Source organism: Lactuca virosa, chromosome 1 (genome assembly GCF_052849685.1).
Source record: "Lactuca virosa cultivar CGN04683 chromosome 1, Lactuca_virosa_CGN04683_v6, whole genome shotgun sequence".
In the NCBI taxonomy this organism is placed as follows: domain Eukaryota; kingdom Viridiplantae; phylum Streptophyta; class Magnoliopsida; order Asterales; family Asteraceae; genus Lactuca; species Lactuca virosa.
In genome coordinates, this window is record NC_136426.1 from 202,970,932 (window position 1) to 202,997,922 (window position 26,991).

At 33.3% G+C, this 26,991-nt stretch overlaps 1 protein-coding gene and 1 long non-coding RNA gene across 8 annotated transcripts in view; one reads left to right on the plus strand and one right to left on the minus strand.

Annotated features, from left to right (window-relative positions):
* The first annotated feature begins 4,236 nt into the window (after positions 1 to 4,236).
* The window catches only part of LOC145163909 (uncharacterized), a 47,017-nt gene continuing 24,262 nt past the window's right edge, over positions 4,237 to 26,991 (plus strand). Inside the window, exons 1-4 of one of the 7 annotated variants that reach the window (XR_013739756.1) lie at positions 4,237 to 4,671; positions 4,998 to 5,082; positions 10,941 to 11,088; positions 11,881 to 12,391. This is a non-coding gene — a long non-coding RNA (uncharacterized LOC145163909). Of the gene's footprint in view, positions 4,672 to 4,997; positions 5,083 to 6,995; positions 7,101 to 10,940; positions 11,089 to 11,880; positions 12,392 to 26,991 lie in introns of those variants that run through there. The other 6 variants (XR_013739758.1, XR_013739757.1, XR_013739761.1 and 3 more) reach the window with 6 other exon arrangements.
* On the minus strand, positions 6,587 to 10,689 carry LOC145163907 (cytokinin dehydrogenase 6-like). The gene is made up of 5 exons (XM_079082651.1): positions 10,006 to 10,689; positions 9,792 to 9,919; positions 8,748 to 9,011; positions 8,408 to 8,670; positions 6,587 to 7,279 (listed from the first exon to the last, which is right to left on the minus strand). The coding sequence occupies exons 1-5, from the start codon at positions 10,604 to 10,606 to the stop codon at positions 6,955 to 6,957; spliced, it is 1,581 nt and encodes a 526-aa protein (XP_078938777.1). The 5' UTR covers positions 10,607 to 10,689; the 3' UTR covers positions 6,587 to 6,954.

Genomic DNA, 26,991 nt, shown 5'->3' on the forward strand with positions numbered 1-26,991 from the left:
CCCGCAAACCAAAAATGAAAATACAATCGGAAAACGGGTATTACAATTCTCCCCCACTTGAATTAGATTTTGTCCTCGAAACCCGTCTCGGCTAGAATCTCAAAACCCAGCTACATGCTTAATACATATGCTTCCTCTAAACCACTTCATAAAATCTAGGCATCCGTAATGGGATTTTCGAGACCATTCGGAACCTAACCAATGGCAAAAGAACACACGAAACACTTGGAAACACTCAACTACATCGACTACTTTTTTCCCACTGATAGAACGACTCGTCTCCTCGGAAAGACCACTCAAACTAGGAAACCACCAGTCTATAACTCCAAAAATCATACCAAAAAGTATGGCGATCATCCCTCCGTCATGCCCACCCCTAGTCCATAACTAGGAATACCACCAAACCATGTTGAACCGAACACTCGAAAAATTATGATCATAAATTCCCAACCAATCCCGGATCCAGAAATTTGTGCCTAAAAGACCTCAAATGCACACTTGACTTCCTAACAAGTGATCGCTACCTCATCGCTCCCACGAGCGTAATCCAAGCTGATCCAAATTATGCATGACCACCTGATAAATTACCCAAGAGATCCTCAACTAACATCCTGGTTTGAAGTTCCTGAACCAATTCCCAACAATGGTAACTAAACTCCTAGTAAACAACCCGCAAAAGCAAACATGGATCCATGAATGCAACACTTAGCTAGCGAGTTTCGATGTACAACTAAGACTTCCAACAAAGCAACATTCCACCAAACACATGATCAAAAACCAACTGGCCACTAAACCTTCAATAGTCCACTAATGCTCTAACACCCAACCTTGCCAAAACATACTACGAACCGAGACTTAGAGTCTCAAACACATAACTATCGGGTCCAACCCACATCATCCATAAACTCAATGGTTCACGATACGTTGTGACACCATTTAACCATTGGGATGATAACTTCACGGTTCAATATTGTTCTTGATATTATCCCTCCATGGACCTGAAGACTCACAACCAACACCTCAGTGGGCCTATAGGAATTTGACCATCATCCCACCGACCTGTTGGAACCCAATCAACATCCCCTACCAACCTTTCCAATTGGTCGGACACATCTTGCCAACTATCCAATACATTTTTGCCGATAAGGCAGTTACTGATGACTGACCACGTCCTTACTCACATATTTCATCACTTCCCATGTCTCCTTCATGTATCCACAAAAAGGACACATTAGTCACCATGACTCTCAACATTCACTGCCTTCTCATGTCTCCTCCAGGTTTGCGATGTACATGGAAGAGATGTGGGAAAAATTGGTCGCTAAAGATAAGGGAATACAAGTCTCCAACCGGAAACCAACTGTCAGTATTATACAAGAACAACGTTTCCAGAATGATGACACAACAATTTTGAAATCCTTTTTTTGATACATCAGATGCCAACCGTCAAAATCAAACTCGATGATCAGATAGAACTCCTCTCAACCGAATAAATCAATCGGTCTCCAGTCACTATAACCACTCCTCGGATAGAAATCGATCAGTTTGTCTAACCTCATGCAACATCAGCTAATGAAGAAGCAATGGGTCCCGTTGATAGACGGTACACTCACCTATCGTCTACTGTCTGAACGTTGTGCTACGACATAACTCTAGCTTTCTACCTGTTAAACTGTATGATTGCTTTTACCTTATTAAAATTGGTCTTAGTATTCATTGACCCATGATAACATTGCAACATTCGTTACACACGAGCAACCAAATCAAAACATGAAAAATTGCTAAGGTAATTTGACTAGATTTTTCGCATGTAATTGTACATTTAGCAAATGAACATATGCTAAAATGTACGATTACCTACTAAAATATCCTGCCAAATCCTATGATAACTAATTTTCGGGCTAAAAACAATAAAACATAGATAGAGATAAAAAAATCTAACCGATTGTGTTGTCATTTCGAACCATTTTCTTTAGAGAGAATTTTATAGTGCTCTCTAACAATGTAGAGTAAAAATGAGAAAAATGATTTTTCCTGTTTTTTTTACCCTCCAACCGAATCAGCCCTTGGCCCAAAGATTTTCACAGCCTATCCATACATATTCATAGTCAACATGTCTAAGATGACCCCGTTTTAATCAAGAAAATTTTGTTAAAAATATGATTATAGACAATGTTTTAAAAACCGGTTTAAACCGGCCGGTAAAACCGATTGGACCGGGAACTGGGGAAATGAGTGATTCAACTATCACTAGTTTTATGCCTATTTTTGAACTAGAACGAACCGGTCAATTTTTACAAAAGTCCGGTTAAATTACACCGGTTGAACGGGCTATATTGAATAAAATACATGAAAGAAAACTATTTTGCATAATAATTTTTGTGATTTTTTTCACATTTATTTATATTTCTTCAAATAAAAATATATGGTAAATGTTATGAAGTTTTTTGATGCGTTTGTATTTATCTAAAACTATATTTTGTTTCGATAATATTTTATTTTGTTTTTAATGTATGTAGATTGATATAAAACTTATGATTATGTGTTATTTTAATGTATTTTAATTGATTTACAACTTGTTTTTATATGTATTTTTAATATTTAAACTTGCGGACGTCAAATTCTTGATTTATGTATGTATGTGTAGGAAAACAGAAAAAAAAAAAGATAAAAATCATAGAAACCGGTTTACCCTGCAGTCGAACCACTTAAATCGGTTGAATTGGAAATCAATCACCATACAAGTTCAACCAAAAAACCGGTTTCTAAAAAACTTATTATATGAAACATTTTTTTATTAATTATTGATATTTGATAGTAAAAAGTTGGAAAATGACTTAAAAAGGTAATGGAGTTTTCAAAATGTTCAAAAATATCATTGTTGTTTTTTTTTTAATATAAAAAAATAACATTAAAATATATTTTTTGTACACAGAATACCAACGAAGTACACATGTGTTTAAATAAAACCTTATGATAACCTGTTATATTAAGTAAACGGAAAAATGACTTAAAAAGGTAACGAAGTTTTTAAAATGTTCAAAAAATATCATTGTTTTTTAGTACAAAAAATATCATTGAAGTATATTATTTGTACACGGAAAACGAAATACATATTTTAGTACAAAAAATACCACTGAAGTTTCCAAAATGTTTAAAAAATATCATTGTTGTTTTTTCAGAACACATTTTGTTAACTTCGTTGTTTCCGGATTATATAAAACATGGTCATCGGAGATCATTCACCTTCATACCCGTTCACATCAATTGTACATTCTCTTTCATTCCCTTACTCGATCGGTTTGTATCTAAATACAATCACAGAAAAACACATAACTAAGAATACATCAATTAGGATGCAAGTTGTTCAAACGCTCCAACACATATGATTCTCTCTCTACTTTGACTACAAATCATCATCAAATCATCTACATGACGTTGAGTGTTCCTGACCATTTATCTATCACTAGTCCCGGAAATTAAACGCAACTCCTACTTTCTACATCCACATTTAGGAATTCTCACTGCATAACGTCAGATTCATTTCTCCTTTGTGTTTCTCTTGTGCCACAACACTAATAAACGGCTAACATTGATGTATAATATGTGTATCTATATAACATTTATATGTTTTAGGTTTGAGACATATAATGTGATCGGGAAACAAGAACGTTTAACTAAGGTTATTACCCACTTACTTCTCATGTTATCACAAGAAACGATCGAGTAAGGGAACGAAAAAGATTACACAACTGTTGTGAATTGATATGACGGTGCATGATCTCTGGTGATTGTGTTCTACATAATCCAACAATAACGAAGTTAACAAAAAGTGCGGTATTTTTTGAACATTTTGAAAACTTCGTCATGTTTTTAAATCATTTTTCCGTTTACCTGAAGTAACCGGTTACCATGAGGTTTATTTGTACTAAAAAAGCAACAATGATATTTTTTGTACAAAAAAAAACAACAATGATATTTTTTTTAACATTTTAGAAGTTTCGTTACCTTTTTATGCACTAAAAAAAACAATGGTTTTTTTTATACATTTTCATAACCGAGTAACATGATTATTACCTATGATAGTCGGTTAATGATATTTTATGTATTAAAAAAGTAACAATGATTTATTATTATTATTTTTTTATATTTTGAAAACTTGTTTACCTTTTGAAATACTTGTTCTCTAAAAAGTCTTAGAAAATTGACAGGTTATTTTCTAATAAAATTATTTAAGATCCTTTTTCTCGTCATTATCTAATTGCCAGGTGGTGCTACAGTGCCCGCCACCAATCGCTGCGGCGACGCCGCTTCCCCCAAATGAACTTTAAATCCTTTTCAAGCAAACTCGACCTGCGTTTGTGAATAAACTGAAATATATCGAAGGGAAAAGACTAGCATTTCATCGGTAGACTCGTCGATCATCTACATTTTGGGGAATGGAAGCTTAGTTTTCGAAGTGTAAATTGCAATCTGCGGATTCCAGAAGAAACACCATATGCTTCTGAAGAGTGCGAAATTTCGAATATGTTTTCTTAATCAATTGCTAGTTTGCTACTCGTTCTAAACCCTCACTTCCGCGAAGGAAAAGAAACCGATCGCCGATATGATTCCAATGCATTTCCAACAGCTACAGCTCAAGGCCGAAGAACTACAATCTCGACCTTCCAGGTATTCTTCCGTGAATCGAAATGACATAAACTGCAAGTATTTGTTGATTTACAGAAGTATACATATTTGCGGAAGTAAAGTGTCCATCATTTACTCGATCTGTTACACAACACATCGATACACATTGTTTGAGATGATTTCTTGTAATTACAACATAACATTTTATATCTTAATATGCTGCAAGTCATTGTAAGCAACTAATCTTGATTTTGCTTTGAACTGAAACAATCAATTCTTGGTCCTTAATTCATTTTGATTCATGGTTTATAACTCCTAAATTTTCATTGACTATAAATGTTACTTACTGATACCAAATTCAACCACAGCAAGCATGACAAATTCCAGTGAAGCTTGATATCTGTCACAGAGAAACTAGAGTCAGGTCTACCCATGGGAAGTACTATCTTACAGGTAAATGTCAATATTCTGATCATCAATTAATTGACTATTATCTTTGCTGAATTTTTTGAGATTCATTGGTCTTCTAGCATCCTGATAAAGGTAGTAGGGAGCATACTAGGTAACTTTTTATTTTATTTTTATATATGAATAAAAGGTAAGCTGACTAGAAGTCTAGAATATATAACTTTTAGTGTCAAATATATGCCATTCAAGTATTCAACCATGTGGTAGTCATTATTGGAATCTGAAAAAGCTGCTACTTCCCTTTTTGGATGCTCCTCAAGTCCATATAGGCCAGTGATGTTTTGTCAGTAGATATGTCAATATTGCACTTATGGTGCATACTGTCTCCTTGATTCCAGCCCTAGAGTTTTAACTGGAGTTTCATCAAAATCATAATGAAATTTCCTGCAGTAAATAGTAATCTACTATTCAATCAAAGACATAAAGTTCATTTAAAGGGTTTCCAATTCACCAACATTATGTGGTTCAACTTCTCAATCATTATTACTATAAAGATTCCAATTTCACCTATTTTTTGTTCAAGTTTTTCTTTTTTTCAGTGACAACTTTTTAAAGATTACACACTAATTAATATGCAAAATGACTATGGAATTGTGATCCTTTTGGAATTTCGAAAGTAGTACCAGTGATGAAGTTCAATTGTCTATCCTTAAACTCATGAAACTTAATTCCAATCCTTTTTAATTTGTATAAATGACTGAAATACCCTTTCGAAACCTATTATTAACATTGCACTATGCTGCTTTCTTTGTTTTCTGTTATTAAATTTATCTTTTTACCTAAAGATAGTCTTAAAGAAGTTTCATGAACACGAAATTAATAAAAGGGTAATTTAAATACTTTGACAAGTACTTAAAAAGCTTCTTGATCGAGAAATCAGTTACATTCTAAATCATTTGATAGATTTAGAAGCCAAACAAAAATCTACAAAGTGTGAAAATTTCACTCTAGATTGTGATGCAAATGTCATTCAAGTCATGATATAAGTCATTAGAAAAGAGTGAAGGGAAAGATTCCAAGTGGAGAGGCATTTTGGCATTTAATGAAATAAATTCCACTATTTTCATGATATGCCAAGTCACCCTTGACAATGAACTTTATAAGTATCTTATTATTGTTGATGTAGTCCATTAATACATTATATCTTATTATTTTAAACATATTAATATTAGTTTTGAACTATTTTAAGTATGTTTATTGTGTAAAAACACTCCTACAAGCCTACAACAACATGAACAATAAATATCCTAATAAGACAAATAATTAAAGATTGGAGATTTGTCAAAGTACAATGCCTTCATAAGAAAAAAATTGAAAATACAATGTTGTAATTGTGACTTTGACTTTGACTTTCGGATTAAAAAGGCTATATTTAGCTTGTAGATTGATATATATATATATATATATATATATATATATATATATATTACAAATTTACAAAGAGTCAAAGAACTTAATATAACTACATTACACAATATAAACAATACTATGTCAGAAAGAAAAAGATTTTCTTATAACTTGTAAGATAATTTACATCAAATTTAGAATCAATTAAGTGCCTTTTTGACTTTAGTATTCAAATCAAGAAGCACTTAATCTCAAAGAATGAACTTTGACTCTTCCAAGAAACTCTGTTGACCCAAATTCCCAATTTTCCAACTCTTTTCAAAAAAAAGAGTTAATTTCCCAAAAAAGTAGAAAAAGAAAATCCAAGTCAACTCCTGTGATAATTTGAGTCAATGATATGGAGGTCATGATTTTTTTTTTCTTTTTTCTTTTTCAAATTCCTCCACTACCACACGTTGCTTTGAAAGGTCATTTTCGACTTTTCAAAATAATTATGATTTTTATTTTTGGTCATAAGTCCAATATACCCTTTTGAAAAATTCTCTGGCCAGGAGCAAGGATTGCTAATGGGTCATAAGCCATTTTCCTCCGTTGAAAAGTCTTCCATGTTTGACCAAAGTGGGCCCTCCACTCATCTTGTGTGAGAAAATGTGGTAAATATTGTTTGACTCCTAAGTGGGCTTCTTTGCAGAAATCCAAGATTTTTTTATTCTGACTCAGTAGATGTTGTAGACTATCTTTTCCTTTGGTGGATAAAGGATTTGCTTGTGATAGAAATGCCACTAAGTAGAATATATCTTCATCTGGTATTACTGCTGAACTCCTGTTGCTCCATCTGAAAAATATAAAAAAAAAAAAAGTTTACATAAGTTTCACTTCACCCCCCTGTACAATTTCTCCTTTGCAAAACTACCCCCTCCGCTTCACTAAATGTTTTTGTAAGCAATTGAATCTATCAAATCGTGAAATTAGTTTTAAAAAATTAATAGTTTTATATATATATATATATATATATATATATATATATATATATATATATATAAGGGTTAATCTCATAAAAGACCTTGTATTTTGTGTTTTTTACGGATTAAACCTCAAATTTTTTTTTCCCGAAAAGCCTTCAACTTTGTATTTTATTTTTTTCTGAAAAAAACCATCAACCTTCTAAATGCTTCTAAATAAACCCTGACTTTTTTAGTTATTCTTGAAAAAACCCACACATTTTACCATTTGTTTTGGAAAAAAATGACTATAAGGGCCAAATCGGAAAAAATTAAAAAAATACAAGGTCTTTTTCAGGAAAAAAATAAATTTGAGATTTAATCCGGAAAAAACACAAAATATAAGGTCTTTTATGAGATTAACCCTTTTATCAATTGTAATTATATACAATTGAAATTGTTTTTATTTATTTCAGTATATATTATAGGGTTAATCGTATAAAAGACTTTATATCTTGTGTTTTTTTCCGGATTAAACCTCAAGTTTATTTATTTTTCCTGAAAAAGACCTTACATTTTTTCATTTTTCCCGATCCGGTCCTTTTAGTCATTTTTTTTTTCAAAAAGGTTGAGGGTTTTTTCGGGAAAAGCTAAAAAAGTCGAGGGTTTATTCGGAAACAGTTAGAAGGTTGAGGGTTTTTTTCGGAAAAAAAGACAAAGCTGGGGGCTTTTTTTGGAAAAAAAAAACACAAGATCTTTTTAAAAATCAGGAAAAAACATAGATCATATAAGGTATTTTATGAGATTAACCCTATATTATAAGGGTATTTTTGTCTCTCGATAAAAAAAAATTGAATCTCACATTCCAATTCCTTCATATTCCACTTGAATACGTAAACAAACGATGAAAGTATATAATAATAACCCAGTTCCACGTATTCAACATTCATCATTGTGTAATTTTATAAAGTAGAGGGGTTGATTTGCCAATCTGAAATAGTACAAGGGCTAAAAAAAGTTACTTTGATTTGTTGACGGGGTAAACAAGGACAGGGCCATTGCTTGTATCTGCTAAAATCTTCCCAAAAACTTCATCACCAAATCTCTGAATTTTACTACTTGGAACAAGAAGATTTAGCCATGGATGTGGAACATCCCATAACCCTTTTGCTTGTAGTTTTATCTCTGCTGTATGTACTCTATCCAAAAACTCTATATATGTAACTTCAGTCATAAAAACTGTTGATGGTATATACCTCAACTCAGATAACATGCTCTCAATTTCCTGTATCAATTTAAATCACTAAAACTTTAATAAATCAAAATCAAAACTGGTTTGTATTTGGTTCACATTTATCTCACCTCATAAATCTCACCAGTGTTATCTGATGGATTGAAGTATTTTGCTAACTCGAGGCAAAAAAGGGTTTTTCCTTCTGACTTAAATTGACTTGCTTCATCATCATCTTTTGGGTTAAAAGATGATCTCCAATTATTGAGAAGACCTGTTCTGTTTATAATTACAAGTCCTTCTATATAATCAAATGATTTTTTTGCGGATATTAATCGCTCTTGATCTCGAGTAAATGTTGAAAAATCTGAATACAACACTCTGATCCAAATCACCTGTTCATATTCGTTTCAAATATTAGGTAAACCTTTCTTAAATTTCTAACTTTTTAGGGAAAATTACAAAAAAAAAAAAACATTATAGTTTTTGCAGTTTGCAGTTTAGCCACTAATATTTATGGTCTGATTTAAAAAAAAAAAGTTAGAAGTGGTTGTTAAACCACAAAAATGCTCAATATATAATTCATATATTTGGTAAATTTTGAATTTTTCAAGGAGAATTACAAAAAAAAAAAAAAACATTTTATTTTTTTCAGTTTTGCAGTTTTACACCACTAATACTTTTTTTTTCTCCAATCGAACCCTAAATTTTTTTGAGAATTTTCCAAATTAACTATATTGACCTGTTATATCTGGTCAAAATGTTTAAACTGAGAAAATATCTGAAACATTTATGGTCTGATCTAAAAAAAAAAAAAAAGAAAGTGTCAAACCACAAAATTGCTCAAAAAATAATTCAAGTATTTGGTAAATTTTTTACATTTTGAATTTTTCAAGTAAAAAAAAAAATTATATTTCAGCATTTTTACGATTTAACTACTTTTACTTTATTTTTTCCAATTAAACCATAAAAGTTTCCAACATTTTTCCAAATCAATCATTTTGACTAGTAATTTACAGAAGTACCCATTTTGACCTGTCATATTAAGTCAAAATGGTTCGACTGAAAAAATGTACGAAACTTTAAAAAAAAAAAAAGTATAAATCGTTAAAACCGCAAAATCACCCTTTTTTATTTTCCCATTTTTTTATTATATCAAAAAACAAACAAATTACCATTTCCGCAGCCGGTTCAAGTAAAATCCTTGCCCGTGTAATTATCCCAAACTGCCCAAGCCCTCCAAGAACACCATTAAAAAGATCCGCATTCTGTTCCTCAGAACACGTCACCACCTCTCCCTTTCCTTTATCCCCAAATCATTAATATTATATTAATAAATTATACATTTTTTTATTTTTATATATTTATATATTTATATTTTATACAAACCTGTAACAACTTCAAGCTGGCGGACATTACTAATCTGAGGACCATGCCAAAACGCCTGACCACTAATCCCCGCATTCGACAACGTCCCTCCAACCGTCAAATGCAAATAATCCGTCCAAGATTTTGGCGCGAATCCAAACTTCAAACTCTCCTTCAAAATATTAATCCACAACTCCCCTCCCGAAACATCAACATATCCAAAATCAAAACCAAATTCAAATTCCATTTTCGGTTTCTTCAACGACTCCATATTCACCACAATCCCTCTGTGCGCCTGAGCCTGACCCTGAATCGAGTGTCCATGCCCCCTGGCTGCAACCGTGAGCCCAGACCCTGGCCCGAGGTCCCACACATGGCTCACGGTTGCAGATATGTCAGACACTGACTCAGGGTGCAGGACAGCAAAAGGAAGGAATTGATATTGGTTTCCGTAATCTTTCGCCGCAAATTCGTTGTTGGTGAAAGTGAAATGCCCGTTGATTTGTAAATCCGGGAGGGAAAATTGGGTGTTGGAAAAACAGAGGTTTAGTTGAATTGCTAAGAAACTTAGCAACATGATTGTGAAACTAACGCTTCTTATGAAGAATGATAAAGATCTCATTCTTATTTTTTTTTTCTGGCTAGAAATAAAGAAAAGAGGAGGGGATTTAAAGAGATTTGATAAGGATCCGTGTGTAGACTGTCTCCTTTAAAAGTTTCTGACTCCCAAGGGTGCCTTTTTAGCTTCCTTTTTCATGGAAAAAGTCACAAGAAAAAAGAAAGATTTTGCAATCTTTGCACTTATTTGGTTACAGTTACAACCATATTTTTTAACTTCCCTTTTACTATCTATTTGCCAATTTTTAGGAAAAAGATACATTCTTACATAGTTACAGGTGTCTAAAGATTAGTAGCGGTTTAGTTTTAGTTTTGATTTGCGGGAATTAAAATGGCAGTGTGGGGTCCATGAAATCATGCGAATTTCAATAAAGTTTTTGGGACCTCTTTCAACCAATGGTGTATGGACAATTGAAGAGTTGACAGGTCATTAGAAGACATCAATATCTGGTGCCCATAATCACCCATGCTTTAGTTTTAATCCAAGTAAGAAAGTTACATCCTTTTTTAGCATCTTACTTTTATATAGTTTAACATGCTTCAATTTACTTTATATAAAATATTGCTATTTTCCTTTTCATAATACAATATATTTTTTGGTCCTTAAGTATAGTTGAGTTTTGAAATTTGGAAGTCATTTTACCTTGAACAGGGACCAAAAATGTTACAAGAACCTCAAATAAGAACCAAAATGGCAAAAGAAAACTTTAATGGACCAAAATTGAAAAAACTCGACCAAAAACGTAATTACTATATTTTCTTATTAAAAGGGTGAAGTGTCTAATGTTGAATGCTTAAGAGAAATGAAAGCAAGAAGCTATAAAATTTAAGAAAGTACGTTGCTATTCCTTGGCTTTAATTCTTTTAAAATTGTAAAAAAATAAAATGGTGAAGTTGGGGTGTAGTGCCTTGAATGATGTTGTGACATATATGAGTTTTTTATGGAATATTTAATGCTCAAAGTTGTCCATTGGATGCTAAGATCCATATCTTGTCCCTCCTTACCACAACACACTTGACCCTTTTTCCTTTGTGGGCTATGTTGTGTGAAATCTCAACCATCAAACCCTACTCCCATTTTGTGGTCCAAAACCTAATTTGACCTAATTCTCTACATACTCACCGACCATTGACAAAATCAAAACAAAAAAAAAAATATCAGCAGTCTGCAGTGTGATAGTTTCAGTTCCAATAAATTAACCTCCTTACAGGCACTAGGGGGTCACTGTGTACCTGATTGTACCTGATTGTAAATGGAAGAATAATTTTTTTTTGTAGAATTTAGGATGATGTGATGAATGTACAAGTGTTGATGCATAGGGTACAAGTGGAGTAGTGAGGAGTAAGGACATATCTTTGTGAATGATAAGGGGACAAGTGGGGTGAGATTGTATGCCACTATGAAAGATGAGATTGGCTAGGCTGCCCACTAATGGGGTCCTCTAGAAGTTGGTGATAATAACCATAGATGCCTAAAGAAAAAGAGTTGGTAGGATTTAGACTGATTTAGGATTTTGCTAATTAAGATTACTAGTAATCATGGATGTTTTATCTAATCATGTTACATGTCTAACTTTCAATTCATTCTACTCGATGTTGTTTTGTCTGATTCACACTCAATCAAAATCTAATTTGATTTTGATATCATCTCTCCATTCATGTCTCACATATCAGACATTGTACTTGGACACAAATAAATCCATCTCTACCAAATCTTCACTTGTCTGTAACACTCTATTTATTTCGTTATTCGTATTGTTACAACTTGTTCTTAAATAACGTTGATTTTGATAGGGTATTTTAAGATAATCTTGTTGCTAATAATATAACTGTTATCTGATGTTTATCTAGAAATTATTTTGTTAACTCATAACTTTCTTTTCGTAATTATTACTTTATTTTAATGCATGTGTATGTCGTGCAAATGATGAAAGATACCATCCATATTCAACGGTGGCTTTTATTACCACCGTTTATTCATTAACATCATTTTTCTTATTCCCTTAGACCAGACATATTCCAACTAGATCCTTATCGACCCACATACAGATATAAACAAATACAAAAACATTAAAAAAATATTTTGTGATGTTAGTATAAAAATAAAGAATTGAATTATTAGTATATATACAAATTTTGGTTTAGCTTATTTATGGCTATACATGGTTGTTGTTCGGGTATATTTTTTGAATTTTAGGTTAATCAGGTATTTTCTGTTTTAAAATGTTGCTTAAACCGGAATCGAATTGCATTTCGGGTTGGCCGGTTATTTATACGCATACCTTAATTACATAGAAAAATAATAATTACATATCTAAGAAAAAAAGAAGCAACCAAGACACTTTAGCAAAGAAACGTGGGGACTAGAAAGAAGAAGAAAGTGTAAGTGGACATATAAAATGAATAAAAAATGGCAACCAATTTGATTAATAGAAGCTTATGTTTATAGTCAACATATGCCATCAAATAGAAACTTTTTTAATATATCAACTTGTTTTGTACTTGAAAGATGTATGAAACGAAGCCTTGAAAAGTGAAAACCACAGTGAAAACCCTTAAAAATGCCAAAAAAAAAAAAAAAAAAAAAACTGAAAATTCTATAATTTATCATGGATGCCCACTAAAACTATTAAAATTGCATAAGAAACAGAATTAAAATTTTACAGAAGTTGGTGAATGTGTAGTTTGGATTTTGAAAAACCTTGATAACCGAAAGGCGGGAGGGTTTGTCATGGGTTTTGGTTAGGGTTCTCTCATAATTGCGTTTCAAGAACAATATGGTTATTGGTGTGTTTTAGGGAAGGGTAGAGAGTTAAGATGTTAAGTACCTAGGGAATATTTGCTTTCTTTAAGCAATTCCGTAAAATTTCATACCTTATACCCGAATTGAAAATAGAGTAAATTACATGAATAGTCCCTATGGTTTGGGGTAATTTACATGTTTGGTCCCTAACTTATTTTTTTAATTCGAAAGGCCCCATTGTTTGTTTTTATTACGCGCTTGGTCCCTAATGTTTGTTTTTGTTACTTGCTTAGTTCATGTCTTACCTAAAAAGACTAATATTTAAATAGAGAAAAATGATGGGGTAAGTAAAGTAAGGTGAGGGGGTGGGGTTGGAGGTGTGTTTATTTAAATAAATTAAAAAATCAAGGGCAAAGTAGTCTTTTTAGGTAAGATAGGGAACAAACGTGTAACAAAAACAAATAGTAGGGACCTTCCGAGTAAAAAAATAAGTTAGGGACCAAACACGCAAATTACCCTAAACCATAGGGACCATTCGTGTAATCTACTCTTGAAAATAATACGAGTAAACAGATTACCTTGTTTTCAATACCAGTGATTAACCCATAGCGATCTACCCAAATCGTATACAGGAAGGTCATTCGAGTATCAGTTTTTTACTTTTTTTCCAAAATGCTTATAGGAGAACGTTCAAATGAGAACAATATAAAGGTTGGGAACAAGATAATGAATATGTCGGACATCTATTTTAAAATGTTGTTTTTTTCGAAAAAAATTATGAATACATCAAAATTTGTGATTTTTTTATTCTATATAAATAGACGTTTATATGAATATAATATTTTTTTTTTATAAAAATGGAAATTTTTTTTACACCAAATCTCGTCATTTGTGTTATTTACAAGTTATTAAACTATGTATCTGATTTTTATTATAAGTCCTTTTTTGTTTACATGTGATGATGTGAATAACCAATATATTATAATGAAAACAAGATACAAAGTTTATTTATATGCGGATCATATGTATTATAATGAAAACAAGATACAAAGTTTATTTATATGCGGATATTACATATGATGAGAGTTTTATAAAATAAAAAAATAAGAAATTGTATTTTGAAAGAAAAAAATATCGGTATGGATGTCCATTTATAAAGAATAAAAAATAATAAATTTTGATATATTATATTATTTTTTTATATAATGAAATGTTGAAAGTTATGTGGTCGAAATTTGTTATCGTGTTCTCAACTTTTGTTTTTGTTCTCATTTAAACATTCCTATATCTATAGGGGTGGATGATGAGATAGAATGTTGCCAATTTGATGTGTAATTGTGCAAGGATTATACCATTAAAGATGACACAAGTAGTTTTTTAACAACAGTAAAGCTGAATCAATGTCAACACATCTGAGCCCTAGTGGATCACCTAAGTTCTACATGAAATATGCTCTTAAAGATTGTGCAATGTCACTACTATGAAGAAAGGTGAAGATTATATCCATAAGTACTTATTACGTTCTAGGCAACATTTGAAAAAATAAAAATAGTTGATAGTATAAAAACGGTAATAATCAAACTCAAAATCACCCATCAGAATTATTGGTTCTCAAGCTTGCGTTAATAAAATTCAAGATGAACCATGACGATAAAGTTATGGTATATGCTCTTCAAGATAAATAGATAAAACCATAAATGATAAAATGTTATCACCAAGATTCACATATCTTAAATCCTTAAAGGAAGATGCCATATTCTCAACATCAAGTTATGGTATAGCGTTAATAAAATTCAAGATGAACCATGAGAATAAAGTTATGGTATATGCTCTTCAAGATATATAGATAAAACCATGATTGATAAAATGTTATCATGAAGATTCACATATCTTAAATTCTCAGAGGAAGATGCCATATTCTCATATCAAGTGGTCCATGACATATCTAACATAAACATAGGTAACGCTAAACCATTCAAGTTATTATACAAATCTTGGGATGGATTTGACAAAGTAAGTGTTACTTCTGTTGGTTTAAAAACTTGCAAACATATACCAATTCAATTCATTGGTGAATTTGATGAACACATGGTCATGATATATGAAGAAAGTGTACTTAACCAATACATGATTTTTGGAATAATTTATATATTAAACATCCAAAACACCCAAAAATCTATCTATAAGTATATAAGTTAAACATTAAACATTCAACACCCAAATTAAAATATGAATCTTAAGTTTTTATCTAATATCCAAAATAACATTTTTCAAACACGAATTAACTATTCGGGAATATTAATTGGTTGTTTTCCCTTTCCATCTCTGTTCTTTATCGCCTCTTCTAAAGCTTTCGCGACCTCATCGTCTTTCAAAATTTCATTAATGTTGTCCACAATTGGCTTTCTTGATTTCCTTACCCAATCTTGAGTGCAAACCAAAGCCTCTACTATATTTGCAGACAAATTTGTTCGATATGGATCCAATATCCGCCCGCTTGTACTAAACGCCGCCTCTGACACCACGATAGAGATTTGCAGTCCCAAAATATCTATCAGCATAAACATAGAAAATGTTAAAATATAATTAAAAAAAAGTATACAAATAATAAAGTTATACCTTTCGCCATACGGGATACAATAGGGTAACGAGATGCATTTTGTTTCCACCAAAGTAGAATATCAAAATCTTTATTGTATTTAACTGGCTGCTCGTTTAGGTATCGTGTCAAGTCCGTTTCCATTGATGCCGATGGGTAATCAGTTTGTACTATTAAATCACCCATGAAGTCATTCTCATCATCAATCACAACTACATCTTCATGACCATGTGTTTGATTTTGAGAAGAGTCGGTATTGTCAAACTTTGATTTGTAGAAATAAAAAAAATTCTCAAATCTTTGTTGAAGACCTCGTATTAAGACCTTAGCCTTCAAAATGACTTCCGAGTTGAGCATAGGATCTTTTTGTGGATTCTTCAACTTAATCAACTTCTCAAAAACTTGTTGAAGAACAGATGCACATCACAGAACCGAATACGTAATTGTGCAAGGAAAAAAAAACGACTCTTCATATTCGGTTCGGTTCTTTGGACCAAATAAGCCCTTATTCGGGTAACCCGGATCGAATAACCCAAAAACCGAATAAGCCTTATATAGATACCCGAAAACCGAATCAAATTGCTTATTCGGGTCTAATTCGGTTCGGTTCTCGGTTCGGTTCGGATTTTCGGGCCAAATTCTCATCCCTAATTTGTATAAGTGGTTGTTACCGGCGTTTTAAGAAAACCTTTGGTAAATATGTGAATATATTTTTCAAGGATTAGAGTAAATTATACGAATGGTCCCAATGGTTTGGGATAATTTGCACGTTTGGTCCCTTACTTATTTTTTTAACTCGAAAGGTCCCTAATGTTTGTTTTTGTTGCGCGTTTGGTCCCTGTCTTACCTAAAAAGACTATTTTGCCCTTGATTTTTTAATTTATTTAAATAAACACACCCCCAACCCCACTTTCATCTCACATTACCTTACCTATCCCACCTTATTTAAATAAATTAAAAAATCAAGGACAAAAAAGTCTTTTTAGGTAAATCACGGACCAAACGCGCAACAAAACAAACTGTAGGGACCTTCCGAGTTAAAAAAACAAATTAGGTACCAAACATGCAAATTATCCAAATCATAGGGACCATTCGTGTAATTTACTCCAAGGATTAAGATCCTTCTATCATAGAAGCTATTCTACTTGTCTTCCTAACTACAAGACATCGTGTATGTGGCATATAAGGGAGAGATTTACTATCGAGGTAAATACATATATGATGATTTTGTTATATTGAATCATTTGTTTATTTTGGTTCATTTTCCCGAATCAACATCTATTTTATTATAAATTTTCTTAATATTCCATTACAGCTTCACTCTAATCTGACAAAGTCTAGTATTAAATCATTTAAATAGTTTAATTTGGAATCAAATGGTAGATATTAATGTTGTTTTGAGAAAGAAGGGCGGTTGATCATGGATAAATTGATGTTAGGCAACAAGTGATTTAATTAATTTTTTGTCACTCGTGAAAAATGGATTATGCAAATTATAGAGATTGGGCGATTTCAATTTGCAACTTTGATGAGGACCAGATCAAGAGTGGATTGGGTTTCGGGTTGGGTCGGTTATTTATCCATATACCCAAATTGCATGACACAGAGCTAAGAAAAAAAGCTACCAAACCACTCCACTTTAGTAAACAAACTTGGAACTGAGAAGAAAGAAGAAAGAGTAAGTGGACAGATAAAATCAATGAACAATGATAACCAATTTGATTAATAGAAGCTTATGTTTATCGTAAAAAACGTGCCATCTAAGAGAAAATTAAAATTCTTAATATATCAATTTTATTTTATTTATTTATTTATTTTTTTGTATTTGAACGATTTAGGGTGACACGATTATTTTTATAGAACAGATTATCATAGAGAACTGTGGTATGCCATAAACTTCAAAAATGGTCCCTGTGGTTTTTGAAAATATCAAGTTTAATCCCTAAGTTCAAAAAACCTCACAGAAGGTCCTTGTGGTTTTAAAACTTTTAACATTTGGTCCTTCCGGCTCACTCCGTTAGCATTTCACCGTTAAGTAAGGGACATTTTTGTCATTTCACTACCCAGGGACCATTTATGAGGTTTTGTATTATTTTTTTTTTAAATAAATAAAATTTAATATGCAAGGGGTCCCACCCTCTCTCTCTCTCTCTCTCTCTCTCTCTCTCTCTCTCTCTCTCTCTCTCTTCTTCTTCTTCTTCTTCTTCTTCTTCTTCCTCCTCCAGAAAAAAAATCCCCCCCGCTTCCCTTTTACTGATCACGATTTTTTTAGACCTAATCTAACTCCAATCTTCATCTACGTTGCAACAACAACCATCGTAACTATTGGGGGTTTTCTTTGCTCATTTTTGAAAGAGTCAAAACTAGTTAATAACACTTCTACAGGATCGGAATGACAGATTCCTTCTTCCCAACAAAACCAAAACTAGCTAGCAACAACGCTAGGTCGAGATTGAGAAAAACGGTGAGGTATCAATTCCATGGTGGCAGATCGTCGGAAAAGATGATTTGGGTTCAGCTGTTTCAAAATGATCAAATTCACATGATTGTAATGAGAATCATCTTCTTCCAAGATCAAATCTAGAAAAGATGGTCAATCCATAAAAGATGAACATTCATTTGATATCTTATTACCATGGTGAACCAACGCAGGAAGCAAAAACAAGAAAACTTGACAAATTACTCGGAATAAATTCAAAGGCGAACATGAATTCGAAGGCAACAACACATCATAGTGTGCAAAAGACCACTGAATCGATTTACTGGGTTCACCAGGGCCCAAGCTCGTCTTCATTGTTATCGAATCAAAAGCAAATACTAGAATCGTATGCACAACGATCAAACCTCAATGTGATGGACCCTGGTGAAAAGCGATACCATAGCCTTCGCTTTCAATCATCTTCTAATGGTCTTCGAATCTCAGGATTCTGTTGGGTTCGATGATCAACCAACTATTGTTCATCAACCAGCTATTGTTCATGGTTATCAGATCAAGTCTTACATGAATCAAATGGAGTCATTAACCCCAAAATCACAATCATTTGGTTCTTTAAAAAAGTATAAATGGTCCGTATTCTTTAACGAAAGGCCTGCAAAACCAAACCCTGTGAGTGAACCAAACAAGGGAATGATATTGGAAGCTCTAAGACATCCTCAAACACGAGGAGGAGAATCAGAAAACGCATCAAAGGAAGCGTATGTAGAGAAAGAGAATTTGTTGAAGGTCGTTTTGAGACAGGCATCAGAGTTGCAGTTGTTTGCTTGCAGACAACAGGGAAGCAGGGGGATTTTTTCTGGAGGAAGAAGAAGAATGGGGAAGAAGAGAGAAAAGGGAGGAGACGAACTAAGAGAGAGAGAGAGAGAGAGAGGGTGGGACCCCTTGCATATTAAATTTTATTTATTTATTTGTTTTTTTAAAAAAAGTAATATAAAACCTCATAAATGGTCCCTGGATAGTGAAATGACAAAAATGCCCCTTACTTAACGGTGAAATGCTAACGGAGTGAGCCGGAAGGACCAAATGTTAAAAGTTTTGAAACCACAAGGACCATCTGTGAGGTTTTTTGAACTTAGGGATTAAACTTGATATTTTCGAAAACCACAGGGACCATTTTTGAAGTTTTGTCTATTTAATTAGATATATGCTATTATTTGTTATATGCTTGTCTCCAATGTTCTTTTTCTTTTATATATTTTTGTTGTAAGTCTTTATCAATCATTTCATTCTTATCTAATCTTACTCTTAGCTTATTCTAAGATCGCACACATAAAATATGTTTGAGCATTATTTTCATGTTCATCAAGTCTTTCAAAAAGGTGTTGCCAATTATTATATCTGGTATTTGCTAAAGAAATTTGATTATTATTAATAGGTTCAAATAATTTAAAACAAAAACAATACACTTTATCTATTCGTTTAGAATAAACTAACCGATCACCTGTTTCACCATTACATAGTTTTTTGGTGTAGGTACCATAAGAAAAATGCCTAGATAAACTATTTTTAGGAAACACAAGAATAAATTCTCTAATTGGTCATTTTTCAACTAAATTTTCTTTTAATTTATTGTCAATATTATCCCACTTACGTAGATCATAAATATTTAAAGGATGAACAAATTTATGGCCATTTTCATTAATATCATTTTCATTACTAGTATTATTTTCATTATCATTTTCATTCTCGTTAGTGAAATTTTATTTCATTATCATTTGTTTTATTTTCATTCTTATTAGTGACATTATTTTCATTATCATTATCAATTTCATTCTCATTATTGTTATTTTCATTCTAATGGTTGACATTATTTTTATTACCAATTTCATTCTCATTAGTGTTATTTTCATTCTCATTAGTAACATTATTTTCATTACCAATTTCATTTCTCTTTTGTGATATTTTCATGTTCAATTGAAGCATTAGAATGATCTATTTATTTATTTATTTATTTTAAATATATTTTTATAAATTTATGCATGGTCCCTTTTGAGCATGTACTTTTATTCTATTTTTTGTTTCTTTTTCTTTTTTACTTCTTATAGTTATTATACGTGGACTTTTTAGTTAAATAAAACAACGATGATATGAAAAAACAATGGAAAAGAGCACCTTGTAGGCAGTAGGCTCTTGTCAAGTTGCTTCCAGCAAAAAGTTTATACTTCTTTTTTCAAATTTCAATTACCTACACTCATTACACATACAAACATACACATTACTCTTGGATATGAAAAAATAATCAAAAACATAAATTGAAGACTTGTTAAGAGAAATCAAAAAAAAAAAAAACACTTTTGGATCCGGTAAAAGTACACTTTTGGGTCTAATTCAATGATCGAAAATTCGAAATCAAATTATTAAGGTTCAAAAATAGATTTTGGGGTATGATAGAATAAACAAAGAAATCGGTTTGGGGCTTATTCAGATAAAATAGAAGAAATCAAATTCAGAATATAAAAAAATAGACAAAATAAAGCAATTAGAAAATCAAAATTTGATATCTTATTAGATGTTATTGCTTCTAAGCTTCTTAATGGATGATGACTCACACATTCAATGTCACTGGAAGTCTGGAACCAATTTCAGAAGAATAAAAAAGAAACTCGATGAAGATGATGGACAATGGATCGATATTACTGATTTGGGAGTGTAGAAAAATCATAAAATTAAAACTCGTTCTCCTTCAATACTAAGAGAGAGGAGGGGGACGGTTCAATGCTCGATGGTATTGAAAACTTAAAAATTGTTAGTCCTCTTCAACCTTCAACGAACCGGTGTGCCAACAACATGAATGGAGCCAGAAATCAGGCGCCTTTTTTTTCCTGATTTTATTGTTATTTTAGCATAATTTGGCAATTTTAGGGCCCTGCGTTATTGCTCAACCTGCCCCCACTTATTGGGTTTGGCCTACATATAGACAGTCTCTACCTACGTATGCATCCGAATAACCGAATGAGATCATTGAGGTACCCCGATCATTACCAAACACCATTGTTGGCACTTAGGCATACGCAACGAGCAATGCATGTTTTGGTATGGTTGAAGTTTCCATGGATAAAGATGAAAAGGAAAGATATCACAAGCGTACGCCCACCACTGTTAGACGATTGTATAGATGATAGCATTACTGTCACAACTAGTATTTTAAGGCTAGGAAATTATGTCTATGTGTAATTAACTTTTGGTGTATCTTGTAACCCTAAGTATGATGTTATACAAATTATTCATTCAAAAATGACAATTCGAATCAAAACTCACTCGTGCAAGCTCTAAACCTAATTCCATACACTACATTCACTCAACTTTGGGCTTGTAACCCTAACTTCCCGGTTCAAACCTATTGTTGGACCAGGATTCACTTATTGGGCCTGATGGGCCAGTAACCCCTCAACTTGGTTCTTTTAGGCCAAGAATCCTTATTTGGGCCCTAATTGGACCCACATTCATTAAGCGATAGTATTTTGGGCCATAAGACTCTTCATGGGCCTTATTGGGCCGAAAACCACTCAACTTGTCTCTATGGGCCGAAAACCCACCTATTTAATCACATTGGGCTGAAAACCCATTTCTTTTACTCTTTTGGGCCGTAAACTTGTATGTGGGCCCAATGGGCCGAAAAATTTCTTATTGGGCGTTATATTTTCGGCTGATATTCAATTCAAGCCCAATATTCCTTTTCTTTTCACCCCTCACCTTATTCTCGGTTATATATATATATATATATATATATATATATATATATATATATATATATATATATATATATATATATAAAAGAGAGAGAAATTGAATTAATTTAAATTAGTGACACCTCATTGTTGTTTAGAGGTTATCCATGCAATTTGCCTCACATATTTCTAAGTTCAAACCCTCTAATCCTCCATTTAAGAACCAAGCTAATCCTCTCTCTCTTCTCTCCTTAAAATTCTCGGCCTAAGGCCATTCCTTCCCTCATAAAATTATCTCAAACTTCATTCCACTCCTAATTTCCTCTCAAAACTTCAAGAAATCCCCTCACTTCCTCTTGCAAATTTCGTGACTTTGGTATGGGATTTCAAGAAGCTTTGCCTCAAGTATCATCGTCTTGGTAAGTCTTTAACTAAACTCAAGTTGATTTATTCCATTTTGTGCTAGATCATTCCTCATAAACCGTCACACCCCCGAACCAGACGGCGGAAACGTCCGAGGGCTCGCGTGACTTAAATTGAAATATCATCACAATGAATATACATGAAACATAACATAAACATCACCATGCATTAATACATTACAACTGACCTTGTTCACATCAAGTACATTGTCTAAATATTACATATCCATAGCATAAATTGTTTGAGAGTTTTCAAAACATAACATCCTAACACACTTGGTATTGTTCTTCAGCTTATCCGTTACCTGAGAATACAAGTTATTTCGAAAACGTCAACATATATAATGTTGGTGAGTTCATAAGCAGGTTTGATATGAAAATATTTTGTATAATTTGTAAAACCCAGAAAATCCGATTTTTTTATGAAACGGCAATTGTTTATACAATAGGTGTGATGATCCATAAGTATATGCGTGAATAATTTCAAAACGTGTAAAAATGATATGTTTCCCATGATAAATTCTTGCATTATAGTTATTGAAAGTTCAAGTGAATAATGTTGTTTCCCCGGAAAACCCGATGTTTTTCGATAAAATAGTATGATCGTTTTGTATTATTGTATCGTCACAACGAATGAATATGATTTCCCATGATTACTTAGATGGTGTTGGATCTCTATGTGAGTCGTTATAACCATGCATAATAATGACTAGTTCGTCTGTCTTGGCATTCTACCGAACGCCAGAATTGATTTAAGATTTTGTCACCCTAGACTGGCCGAGTCTAACTGTAGCGAACAGCTTAGGTGTGGGGGAGTCAGCCCCGTATAGATCTATACACAAACTCTCACTCTCCCTCCAGGAGACTTTGATTATAACTACAGACTACGACCGACACTTATTGGTGTCGCCCGTTATTACTCACTAATCCAAATGAAATTGAATAACCTTGATTAACGACCTGATTTTTGTTTACTTGAATATGAGGTAAGCGTAACAGACGAAGAGAAGAGGACTACGGGGGCCCTACTAATCACGTATGTTATTTAAGGTTGTCGAGTATACGAAGGACGCGTTAGTCCAGTACGCATATGATTTATTTGGACCTTACTAGCAATGCCAATGGGCCACTGAGGCCCAATAGCATGTAAACGCCATTGAGGGTCCCTTAGGCATGTAACTGGATCACAAGAGGCCCAATAAACATGTGTGAATACATCGGGCCCAATAAACATGATATTGGGCCACAGAGGCCCAATAACACGTATAGAAGGTAATTGAGCCCAACTTTTGAATCGCTTATGTTTTATCGAGTTTGAGTTCGTATTGTTGGTATTCGTGGTATGTTAAATGTTTTATTCGCAATAACGAAATATTTTAACGTTTGATTTATAACGAAGTTTTTATTAAACATATATATGTATATTTTTAAAACTATGCGTTATAAACTTGCTATTTTTAACCCCAAAAGTTATAGTCGTTTTAATTGGCCCAAAAACGTTTAGTTTAACCATTGTGACACCTTTTTCTATAAAAATGACAGTTTTAGTCCCTTTTTACGAAAATTGACATTTTTGGTCCTTAAACCATTTTTTATGACATTTTCCACCCAAATATTATTTGAATAGAAATTTTTGCCCAAAACTATTGCATTTGTCATATCCAGCCTTTATTTGTAAAAATTTTACATTTTTGGCCCAAATTCCTTAAGTTTTACAATTTTGACCCCAAAATAAAAAACTTTGCATTTTTAGTCCAATTTTCGTAATATCTCATTTTTAACCCCTGAAAAAGTTTATTTACATTTTAGACCCATAATTTGTTAAGTTTTCCAATTCAGCCCCTCAAAATCTCATTTTTTCGCAACCTTGGGCCCAAAACCTATTAGGCCCACTTTTAAGCCCATTAAGCTAAAATTTATGTTTTTGACCCTTTGAAAAGTGTTATTTTCATAAAAATCAGCTTTTATACAAATAAACAACTTATAACACTCATAAAACCGACAATTTACAATTTATACCCAATCTTTGTTATTTTTGCAAAAATGACACTTGTAAGGTTCTTTTGGTTTTGTTTTTCACTTTTTAAACTTAAGGACCCTTAGATCTATGATGTATATTGTTTATTATGTTTTTGTTTATGATTCTTTCACCCTTTTTGCTATAGATCTCGAAATATAACAAATATTACATATTATCACAACCAAAAACTAAAGAAATCACATATAGCATGCAAACACACATAGATAATCACATAATACTTGTATTCTCCCCCAAAAAACAAGTAAAAACCGAAAACAAGGGGGTATGAACTCACCTTGCTTAGTTGCTCACGGTTTTGTAGAAGAAATGGAAAAGATTGATTAGATTCTCGGCCCTAACAATCTTCTTGAAGAGACCTTCGAATTTGAAGAGTTCTAGGGAGTATGATCAAGAATTTAAGATGGTAAGAAGAGTGATTAAGTTGTAGAAAGAAAGTATGTTGACAAGATCTTACCACAAGTATGTATCTTGGAGTGATTCTTGGATGAAAACCTTCTTGAAATGCCCTAAATCTCGAAAATTTTGAAAGAGGGATGAAGGTGTTCTTGAGAGGATTTGGAAATGAATTAAGTGTGTGTGTGTGTGTTGATGCTCTCGGCCGAGAGTAGAAGAAGGAGAAGAGAGAGAGAAGTGAAGGGATGGGTGCATGGAGACAAGTGAAGTTACATGGAAGTCCAACATGTAATAAGGAGGTGGCTAACCCTCCTTAACCCCCTTAATTCCCCCCCCCCCCTTTTTGTTTTCTACTTGGGCCGAGAGAGGGAGAAGGAAAAGAATGGTTTGGGCCTTTTGTGCTTGAGTCCCATATTATGAGGCCCCATTTGATGGTTTTCGGCCCATTGGGTCTTTAAAGTAGTTCACGGCCCAAATCTTGCATAAAAGAATGGATTTGAGTCCATTAAGGGTAATTCGATTTGTCATGGCCCAACAAGGCCCATTAAAGGTAAACTAGTCCATTTTAGACTTATAAGGCCCAAAAAGGTTAAGTCTCATGAGAGTGGTTCCAATGAGAGCCCATTTAAGAGTTCTAAGCCCAAAATAGTCAAATTGGAAGCTTATTGGTCCAATAGGCCCAATAAGGAAATCCTAGTCCATATTGGACTTAAACCGGGATTTCTAGGGTTTCCAACCTTTTGTTGACTATTTGAGTGTTTGTATAGAGTGTTTGATGGAATTTTGTTGTCATTGAATAAGCATCATATATGCTTTCAAGTTTTAGTTACAATGTTATCCTTGTTTATTGTTTACAAAGCATTAAAATTCCTAGTTGTGACATCATCCCCCCCGTTAGAGGGAATTTCGTCCCGAAATTCTTTTTGAAGCTAGATTTGATAATGCGAGAATAGGTGAGGGTACTTTTGCTTCATCTGGTCTTCGCGTTCCCATGTGAATTCCGGTCCACGTTTTGCGTTCCACCGAACTTTCACAATCGGAATGCGACTTTGCTTAGTACGCTTCACTTCCCTGTCCATGATTTCAACTGGTTCCTCGATGAACAGGAGATGCTCGTTGATTTCGATTTCTTCCAATGGGATGACGAGAGTTTCGTCGGATAAGCACTTCTTCAAATTGGAAACATGGAACACGGGGTGTACACTGCTGAGTTCAGCAGGTAGTTGCAGTCTATAAGCCACTTGGACCGATTCGGGCAAGAATGTCGAATGGTCCAATGTACCGTGGGTTTAGTTTTCCCCGTTTCCCAAAACGAATCACCCGTTTCCAGGGAGAGACTTTTAACAACACCCGATCCCCGACTCGAAATTCCAAGGGCTTTCGCCGTTTATCAGCGTAGCTCTTCTGTCGGTCTCGTGTTGCTTGAAGTCGAGCTCTGATTTGAATTATCTTCTCTGTCGTTTCACGTATGATTTCTGGTCCTGTTAATGCATTGCTTGGTGTCTGTTCTCTTGCTAGCTGAGTGTCACCTACCTCAGCCCAACACAACAGTGATCTACATTTACGCCCATATAATGCTTCAAAAGGAGCAACTTTGATGCTTGAGTGATAACTGTTGTTGTACGAAAACTCGATTAAAGGAAAGTGGGTATCCCACGACCTTCCAAAGTCTATCACACATGCGCGAAACATATCTTCAAGCGTTTGAATGGTTCGCTCACTTTGACCATCGGTTTGTGGGTGGTAGGCAGTGCTCATGTCGAGTTGTGTTCCCATCGCTTTTTAAAGCGATTGCCAAAACGTGAAGTGAATCTACTATCTCGATCTGAGATGATAGATATTGGTACTCCATGGAGTCTCACGATTTCCTTGATGTAGATTCTCGTCAATCGTTCCAACTTGTAAGACTCCTTTATTGGCAGGAAATGAGCGGATTTTGTCAACCTGTCGACTATTACCCATATGGTATCCAATCCATCTGTTGTCTTGGTTAATTTGGTCACAAAGTCCATAGTAATCCTTTCCC